The following is a 10,512-nucleotide window of genomic DNA, read 5'->3' as shown; positions in this document are numbered from 1 at the left end:
TTATATTCTCAGTGGATTACTTTATTCACCTAGAAGAACTTAAATGTTTTCTTACAAGTTTTAATATATATTTTTATTTAGGCTCTTACGTATGCAAAAGAAGCCCATCGTTTGCGCATTAAACTTCTGAAAGAACATTTCGCCTACTCAATAGAGCAACGCAATGATGATATCATGAATGCTAATGGGGAAATCATACAGAAACGTGGATATGAACTTACAAGTTTTCACATGCATTCTTCGGTGGCTACAACAGCTTGATTAATTAGATATAATTTCCAATGATATAAACATGTACCAACACAAACAAAATCATTGACAACAATAGTTCTTTCCACAACCATAATAAAGATTCACAAAGTTTCCATAAACAAAATAAACTTCTACTTGACTTGAAACAAAGTTTCCATAAACAAAATAAACTTCTACTTGACTTGAAACAAAGTTTCCATAAACAAAATAAAAGTGAACTTTAATTCGTTTTACAAAATATATATGAATCTCTTATCAAGATCCGGCAGACGTTGACACCGAGTCAACGAAACAAGTAGTCATCCTTGATTTACTAAAAACAAAAATATAAGGAAATTATAAAGTGGTCATCTGCCTTTGCCGTGTTTCTTGTGATGGCCTGTGTACTCGGATGTAAAAACTTATGTACCCTTCGTGTTATCTTATGCTCAACATATTTAAATGGATAACCGTGTACGATAATTGAAGTTGCCACTAACTCTCGATAAACCGATTGGTCTAAACAAATACGTTTTGTGGTGGATCAGACTCAACAACCTTAAAACACTTAATGATATGTCGTCTCATGTTAGAAGTTCCAAATTGAGTCTTAATCAATGTACGACAATTAGTACATCTCGCCTTTTCAATTCCTTCGTGTTCAAATTTATCAAAGTAATCCCACACACGAGAACGTTGTCTGCTGGTAGATGAAGTGGCATCTTCTTCAATCTCTTCATTCTCTGCATTATCCACGGGTTCTTCCCGTTGAACACTCTCGGACATATTCACCAACTTTTTTCCTACATTCACATGTTAAAGCAAAAAAAAAAAAAAAAAAAAATATCAACGACTTAAAAACCAACAAAGAACATGATCTACATACATATATAAACATAGTTTATTATAGTTCATCACAAACATAATGTGCAATACACATAAGTACATAACACATTGGCAATCACATACCACAATAAGTCACCATCTATAAAAGAAAAACCACAGTTGATAGGAGTTGTGCATGAAGGGGATACACAATCACATAGCTATCTTAGCTTATTAATGATACAGTCCATCCCCTTTAAGCTAGCATATGCCCATCTACTAATTATAGTATATGTAACTTTTTCTTGCAAATACAGCAACCAATTAGGAATTTAGACTAATAAAAGTATAACCATAAATTACTACAATAGAAAGACAAACTGTTAATCTGGCTTGACCCACTCCATTTTGACCCGCATAAAAAAATGACCATATAGGACCCAAACCCTTATTGACCGGTTACCATGCCTGCCTATCTGTGCCTTAATTTTATCATGAATAAACACCAAGTTACTAACGTTATCAGCCTTAATCAGCTGCAAAAACAGCCATCCAATTGATAACCCAAATCAGTCATTCAAAAACAACATCTACTATCACCATTATAACACAAAGAAGAAATTAAAGCAAACAAATAGCTTAAATAGAGAAAAAAAAGTCAACAAATAAAGCAGTAATTTACCTTTCACTTGTTAAAAAATCAATCTGATTAATAACTTTGCCTTCAACTTGAACACTCCTGATAGCGAAATCAAACGATCAATTGTTTGTCTCTAAGCTCTTATTTATGTTATTGTTAAACACCAATTGTGGATTAGGTTTTATGAGCGATTGTGAAACTTCAACTTGAATTCATTACTCGTTAGTCGTGAAACTGGAACGATCAATTACGGTTTTATGCGCGATTGTGAATCAAACGATTGTGAGATTGTGAATCAAACGATGTGAATCAAACGATTGTTAGAGATCAAACGATGAGATTACGTGATTTGTGAGATACGTATTGTACAGATCTGATTCAGATTGAGATTGTAGATCGTACACGTACAGATGACAGATCTATTTTAGTAAGACCCGTTTGGGTCAGGCTTTAAACCCAATAATCTTTTAAAATCAACTGGGCTTGTTGGGCTCTTAAGTTTGGACCCCATCCTTTCTATTTCTGTTATTTGGTTGGACCCGATTGGGTCTTCATAGCAGACCCAGTGGACCCTTTTTTTTAGTAATTGGGTCTTGTTTGCCAGGCCTACTAAAACGTGATAGACCACTCCTTGAAGAACTGGATTAGAGGTTCTCCATAACGCTTTTCAAAATTCGCCTTTCAATCATCCATGTTAGAGTTAAACCACCCACAATGATTTGAGGGGTGATGTAGCTCTAATATAACAATGACGTTTTCTTTTTTTTTTCTTTTTTTATTTTATGAAAGTACATTAAATTAAAATTAGAATAATTTAAAGATTGCACGAGTTACAACTGAGTAAACTCAACACAGTCTAGTTTGAAATGATCCAACGATCTACAAGTCATACCGACAACAATTGAACAAAACATAAAGAACATATCTAATACACAATAAATAATCAGAAGTCAATAAAACTGCCAAATCCCAATTCTTTTTGCACATCACTCAACAAAAGCATCAGAAGTAATCACTACACCAATTGAAGGCGAACCAAGTACAACTCCAACAAGCCTAGGAACCGCAAAAAAACATAAGGCAAGAGGTAATGCATAAGTGAAACCGTCCAAATGGTAGACCAAACCCATTGAAAACTCAAGCCACCTTGTCATCATTCTCCATCAAACGATCAAACACCGATGAATCTCCTAAATCCACTTGCTTAAAAAGTAAAAACTCGATACCAATAGTCTACTTAACTTGAACCACTCTACCACCTAAGATATCACCTGAAATCGCCGCCATTACAAGTATTCACAATCAAGATACCGTCGATGGGGAACTCAACAAAAACCAGAACCAGACTTCCACTAACCACATAAAAGCCACCTGACCGGTTTCTTTAAAATCCAATGGTCAGGAAACACGACAACAGAAATACTGTCTTTTTAACAAAGTTACTGTATATAAGTTACTATAGTAAGTTATCTTCAAAAATTAAAAGAAATAGAATACCCACATATTACAGTGTTTAAAGTCATCAACAACCCTAAACCCATATATCATTTTCCCAAAACCCTAGCCACACACTCTTTACTCCGGCAACTCAAAACCGTCAAAAACCGCCGCCATGTCGGATGTTGACCTCCACCATTCCAATAAGAAGAAAAAGAAGTCAAAATCAAAAGACGCCGACTCCACCATCGTAACACCAGACGCCGTTACCGACACCACCGATTACCTAATCAAACCTCAAAGCTTCACGCCATCAATTGACACCTCCGATTGGCCCATTCTTCTCAAAAACTACGACAAATTAAACGTACGAACCGGCCACTACACTCCACTTCCTTCCGGCTACTCACCGCTCAAACGCCCGCTCGCTGAATACATCAGGTACGGTGTCATTAACCTAGATAAACCTGCTAACCCTAGCTCACATGAAGTTGTTGCTTGGATTAAGCGGATTCTCCGGGTCGAAAAAACGGGTCACAGCGGTACACTTGACCCGAAAGTTACTGGTAATTTAATTGTTTGCATTGATAGAGCCACTAGATTAGTTAAATCACAACAAGGTGCAGGAAAAGAGTATGTCTGTGTTGCTAGGTTACATTCTGCAGTCCCTGATGTTGCGAAAGTAGCGCGGGCACTTGAGACGTTAACCGGTGCCGTTTTTCAACGGCCGCCGTTGATTTCTGCAGTTAAACGGCAGCTTAGGATAAGGACTATTTATGAAAGTAAGTTGTTAGAGTATGATGCTGATAAACATTTAGTTGTGTTTTGGATTTCGTGTGAAGCGGGAACGTATGTAAGGACTTTGTGTGTTCATTTGGGGTTGATTTTGGGGTGTGGTGGGCATATGCAGGAGCTGAGGAGAGTTAGGTCTGGGATTATGGGTGAGAAAGATAATATGATTACAATGCATGATGTTATGGATGGTCAATGGATGTATGATAATTATAGAGATGAGACGTATTTAAGACGTGTGATTATGCCGTTAGAAGTGTTGTTGACTAGTTATAAGAGGTTAGTTGTGAAGGATTCAGCAGTTAATGCGATTTGTTATGGTGCTAAGTTGATGGTTCCGGGGTTGTTGAGGTTTGAGAATGGGATTGAAAATGGGGAGGAAGTTGTGTTGATGACGACGAAAGGGGAAGCGATTGCGTTAGGGATTGCGGAGATGACGACTGCGGTGATGGCGACTTGTGATCATGGTGTTGTGGCGAAGATTAAGAGGGTTGTGATGGATAGAGATATGTATCCGAGGAAATGGGGGTTGGGGCCCACGGCTTCGATGAAGAAGAAGTTGATTAGTGAAGGGAAGTTGAGTAAGCATGGAAAGGTGAACGAGAAGACCCCGGTTGAGTGGTCGAGGAATGTTGTGCTTCCGCCTGGCGGTGATTCGGTGGTTGCGAGTATTGCGGCGGCACCGGAGAAGACGGTGGAAGTTGACGGCGAGAAGAAGAGGAAGAAGAAAGACAAGGAGGATGATGAGGGGGAAACACCGGTGGTTTCGAAGAAAAAAAAGGTTGAGGTGGAAGAAAAAGAGGTGGAAGGTGATACTACCGAGAAGAAGAAGAAGAAAAAGAAGAAGAAAGATGGTGATGTGGCGGTTGAAACGGAGAATGGAGATGAAGAGAAGTCCGAGAAAAAGAAGAAGAAAAAGAAGGATAAGGATGTTGAGAATGGCGGTACACCTGAAGAAACAAGTAAAAGCGAGAAGAAAAAGAAGAAGAAGAAAGATGTTGAGGACGAGTAGATGTACTAGTAGTAAAGATGGTTCCTTGAATCTCGAGTAGAACTTTGAAGGTGTTGAATTAATGGTTTTAACGGTGAACCTTCTTGTATGTTTCTGTATGATGGTTAGAGCTGAATTTTGACGCTTATTTGTTGTTGTTTTTTTTTTTTTTTTTTTTTTTTGAAAGGCTTTTCATCGCACGGTTAGTGGTTAGATCGCATCGCATCGCACTTTTCAGGAGGAAACCGCCGCCATCCAAACGGGCGGGTGGGGAAAACCCCCTGGTGAGACTCGAACCCGGATCTCCTCGAAAACCATGCAAGCATGGTTACCAATGAGGCAAAGCCCCTGGTCAACTACAACCTGACTCTAACACCCATTTGTTCTTTGAATGTATGTATGCAAGTAGAGTTTGGGATCAAGTTAAGCAATTGATTCAAATTCCTATTAGTGGTAACTGTTGGCAAGTTTTCGTGCAGTTGTTGGCTCCGATCGCGCATCGGAGAGTGTCTCGGGTGGTTGTTGCCAAGCTTCTGTTAGCAGCTTCTATTTATTTTATTTGGCAAGAACGGAATGCTCGGTTGTTTAGTAACAAATCGAGAACAAGTGACCTACTGTTTCAAAACATTTTTTCTACGGTTCGTTACAAGCTTTTGTCCTTGAGGTTTAAGGATTCGGTGCAAGTTCGTCAATTGAAGATGTTATGGAAGATCACATAAAATTGGGGGTTTTTGTATGTTTTTTTGTTGCGTCTAGCTCGTCTATTTTTGCGAGTTGGTTATGTCTAGTTTTTGCTAGGTTCGGTGCTTTTGGTTTGTTCTTGGACTACAGGGCACTCTTGTAGACTTGTGATCTGTATTGTATCATTTTTTTGTTGAATGAATTTTGCCGGGTGATTACCCTTTACCCAAAAAAAATGAGGCAAAGCCCCATTGGCTATGATGATTATGATTTAATTAGATGTTATGCTTTTAATTAGATGTTGAAGCTGGCTAGTTTTGATATTTATATAGTTTTCTCTGATGCAGGTGTTGATTAACGGTTGGATGATTGTTTATTTTGTTATGTACTAAAATAATTTAAATCTATGATCTATGATTTATTCAGATTTCGAGCAATTTTTAACAAACAAGAGCTAGGGGCCAACACAAATAGTTTGATGCTATGAGGCAAATAGCCCAATAAGAGAAAAAAATTTTTTGTTTTTTTTCAATTGACCTCCAGGGTTCAACATCCTAGTTCACCTGAAGATAGCTTTATTTCTTGGGATTATCAAGTAAATGCCTATTTTTTTTTTTTTTTTTTTTTTTTTTTGACTCAGAACCCATAAAAAATAAAATTTGACAATTTGCGCGCAAGGTGCCTGTTTTGCGACCTTTGCTTCCCGGTGGACGCAAGGATGCAAGGTGCCTCTTGCGACCTTGCTTCCCGGGGACGCAGGGACGCAAGGACGCAAGGTGCCTCTTGCTCCTGCCTGATGTCATAATCAATGTTTTCTTTCAGACATTTCATCAAACAACTTATGTGCATATATATATATATTTTTTCATGTATATACTCTTTCCATGGGTCTTCAACAAAGCAGAATTTACTAAATAGATAGACATATTATTGATGTATAAAAGACGTGATATACAAGTGCATATGCCTAAGCACATAAATGCGCAGCAGATCATTTGTATATTATAATGGAAAGTTAGGGTCCTCAAAACTTATCCATTTCTCCTTCACTTTAATTAATTGGTTAATCAGACAAAAAAAAAAAAAACAAAAAAAAAAAAAAAAACAAATGCAACATGCTCTTCTGACATTCATTCTCATAATAATCAATTTTGGAAGATCAAGTTTTGTGAGTGATTTACATGTTGAAGTTATAATTCATTTACTTTGCATAAGTTTGCATTCTACGCAAAAAAACGTATCACGTAACATGCACCTAAGGTGTTTGATGAAATGTCTGAAAGAAAACATTGATCATGATATCAGACATGAGCAAGAGCCACCTTGCGTCCTTGCGTCCCCGGGAAGCAAGGTCGCAAGAGGCACCTTGCGTCTCCGGGAACTCGGGAAGCAAGGTCGCAAGAGGCACCTTGCGTCCTTGCGTCCACCGGGAAGCAAGGCCGCAAACAGGCACCTTGCGCCCTTGCGCCTTGCGCGGGCAAATTGTAAAAAAATAAATTTTATAGGTTCTGAGTCAAAAAAAGGGAGAAAAAATAGGCATTTTAGTGATAATCCCTTATTTCTTGACATGTATATAAGTATATAACCCAAATAGTAGCCAACCCAATAAGAGTCCAAAACTTGCTTTAATACCCATGCCCATGAACCAACTCATCCGACACTGAAGCTAGCGACAAAGGAATGATCCATTTTGATTCCACAACAAGAATAATGTCGACAGAATCTTGAAAGAGCACGAATGATGAAATAAAAGATGGTTCACTGATTCGGCGATTTGTGTTCTACTACACACCATATACATTTAGTGTCGGGGCTGATCACTAAACCCAATCTATGACTCCAAACCATTGTAACCAGGATACACTTAACACTCTTGAATTGCAAACCAATGGAAGATCGTTACCTTATATGTTACTCTCTATTTGTTTGTTTTTAAAAGAAGTTTCAACGACCTTGAATGATATATTATCTTGAATGTAATGGAAAAAGATTAGATCAAAGGGTGCCAATGAGATCCAAACTTTTCAGACATGGACAGTGCAAATGTTCATATTTGGCGCAATTTTTTCCCCAGAAAATAACGACAACTTTTATAAAAACGTAAAGCGTTTTCGAAAAGAAAACGAAATCAACAATGAATACAAGAGAGAACTCCGATAAAGCTCGTACCTAGAAAGCATCTATCATACCAACTATCGATACCGCGCATCAACTAACCTAAACCGAAACCTAAATATTTGACGCAATGAATATATTATATAAAATAATATAATACTCCGTACATAGCATGGAACGAAAAAAAAAAAAATTATGGATTTTTATTTTATGATTAAACTGTTTCTATGTTTATACTCCGTACTAAATCAATCATAGTATTACTGAAAGTGTTTTGACACTTTGTGTTTCTTTCGAATAAACAAACAACAAAATGGCCAAGTTGTTAAGGTTATAAATTACTCCAGCACTCAAACGAACCAAATATTGCTGATCCTAACAGTATGCTGCTGACTAGTTATTATTTTTCTTTTTAGTAAGACCAAAATGGTAGGTTGAGACACTTGGAAAAATTGTGTTGTAACTAACTATGGTCACTAATTTATATATAAGCGAGTGATATATTAATTAGTGTGTTTTGTACTCCATGACGAGAGTTTTACAACGAACTACAATGCGTCCAAAACGGGAATAAAGGTGAATGAGATATCGGATCTCAAAATTGATTGATTGGTCCAAATTTGGAATTTAATTTCGGTTTTAATAACTTGTGGTTTTAATGACAATGGTGTATCATATCGTATACACGCATAAAAGGCATAATGGTTGCATAAAAGTAGCATCAGGAAGATTGAAAACAACAGTTTTGTGGAATTATCCGTCCAGCGTTCTCCGCTGTACAGATTGCTCCGTCATGTGTAAACCCTGAAGGACGCCTAGCGCGTAAGCCCTGGCCGGAGAACGCCACTTTCAGCATAAATTTCGGACACAAGTAACAGAACGTATCATCATCTGACACGTGTCCCCGAACAATCCGGTGGATCTGACACTATAAATAGACCCCTTGGGTCGTCATTTTACACAATTCAGACACTCTGATAAATTTGAGAGCAGAGACTTCGCCCCTCTCTCTCTAGCACTTTCTCTCACTAGAAGTCATCCGGCTAGCAATTCTACGCTCTATGGACGACAGATTGATTAAGCCACCCCACAAGTTTCTATACTTGTGAACCGGGTCTGCAGGGATTATTTCCCAAGAGCAAACATCAATCGGCAACACACGCCCACCTAAAGCTAGATTACTTCTAGTATCGTGTTGGCACACTAATCCTTACCTCATAAGGAAATAGGTGTTAACAATGGCGCCATCCACTAATGCAAAGAACACGCGAAACGAAAAAGGAACGAAAACAACTGAAACTCCATTTGTACTTGAAGCAGTAAACAATCCATTAACTGGCGACATGATAACTGTTGAAGATGTACCTGTTCCGCCACCGGATGGTACGATTGAAGAAACAGTTGCTGAAACTACAGAAAGGCTTCAGCGTTTGGCAACTAATTCAGAGAAAAGGCCAGTAGTCGAAGAAGCCACAACCAAAAGTACGGAAAGGCTTTCAAATTTTGTCACTAATCCAGAGAGGCAACCATTGATGCAACCACGGCGATGTCCATCATTTATACCATTTCGACGGATGGCGGATGGCAAAGACAAGCAAATCATGAAAAAGCAATCTATATCAAAGTACAGGTTATCCAGACTACTTGATAAGCTGGGGAGTCTTATTGATGATTCTGATGATGATAATGACTTAAGCTATATTAATAATGATTCTGACGATGAAATTAACAAAGATGAGTTCATGTCTGAGAAGCAGGCAGTATTGCTTTTAAATGACATCCTTAAACAGACAGCTCCGGCAAAGTATAAGCAACGCTTAGCGCAGCCCGCCGTCCGTGCTGTGGCTGTAGATAATTTTTTCGCACTAATTACTGGAGAGCAAGCTACAAAGCCACCGGCTATGGCAGAATCTACTCAATGTTTTATTGATCGAATTGCTAACTATCCGTTGCCTAGAAATCTTGGCATACAGGCAATTGGAGTTTATGATGGTACAACGGATCCTGAAGATTTTCTTACCATGTTTGAGGGTGCAATGAGGTTACAACATTGGGATGACGAGGTAGCTTGTCATATGTTTCCAATGGTGCTGCAGAAAATGGCAAGGGAATGGTTTGCTAGCTTGCCGCCAAGAAGCGTCAAAAGTTATTTGGACCTCCGTGCAAAGTTTGTTATGAAGTATCAAAATCTTCGAAGCTGTACTTTGACACATCTTGATGCACATGAGATCACAATGCATCATAATGAGTCCTTGAGTAATTTTATGAAGCGATACACACTTGAAGCACAGAAGATACCTGATTGTCCAGAATCTCAGCTAGTATCTGGTTTCATTTTTTGTTTGGATCAGCGAAGGTTTAGTGCACTTGTTCATACATTAAGGTATGACTTGCCAAAAACTCTGCATCAGGCGTTGGAAGTTGCACAAAAACATGTTCGAGCTGGTGAGCGAGGACTAAGCAAGTTTGATGGAAGCGACAGTAGCAAACCGCACAACGGAGGGCGGTATTTTGACAGAAATCAGAGGAGGAATGACAATTCCAATGGTGGATGGAGAGGCAACAATCATCCTAATGATTTTCATCATAACAGAAGGCCAATAGAGAGGCATCCTTTGATAATGACGCTGACCAAAACTCCCAAAGAGATTCTTTTCACCGAACCAATTCGGACCACTTTCAATCCTCCAGCACCTATGGAAGAAAGAGAGTGTCCAAAAAGTGAGCTATGATGCGACTTTCATGAGGTATGGGGTCATGATACAGATAATTACAAATCTCTGATGAGAGAAATCATCGC

At 38.5% G+C, this 10,512-nt stretch overlaps 1 protein-coding gene across 1 annotated transcript; it reads left to right on the top strand.

The window, feature by feature from the left end:
- Positions 1-3,240: 3,240 nt before the first annotated feature.
- On the top strand, positions 3,241-5,095 carry LOC139896364 (H/ACA ribonucleoprotein complex subunit 4-like). The gene has a single exon (XM_071878998.1). It carries the CDS (start codon positions 3,309-3,311, stop codon positions 4,935-4,937), a length of 1,629 nt encoding a protein of 542 aa, XP_071735099.1. The 5' UTR covers positions 3,241-3,308; the 3' UTR covers positions 4,938-5,095.
- Positions 5,096-10,512: the final 5,417 nt, after the last annotated feature.

The sequence above is a fragment of the Rutidosis leptorrhynchoides genome, chromosome 3, assembly GCF_046630445.1.
Source record: "Rutidosis leptorrhynchoides isolate AG116_Rl617_1_P2 chromosome 3, CSIRO_AGI_Rlap_v1, whole genome shotgun sequence".
Classification (NCBI taxonomy): Eukaryota; Viridiplantae; Streptophyta; class Magnoliopsida; order Asterales; family Asteraceae; genus Rutidosis; species Rutidosis leptorrhynchoides.
Note: the sequence above shows the minus strand (reverse complement) of the source record. Positions and strands in the feature narration are given on the sequence as shown.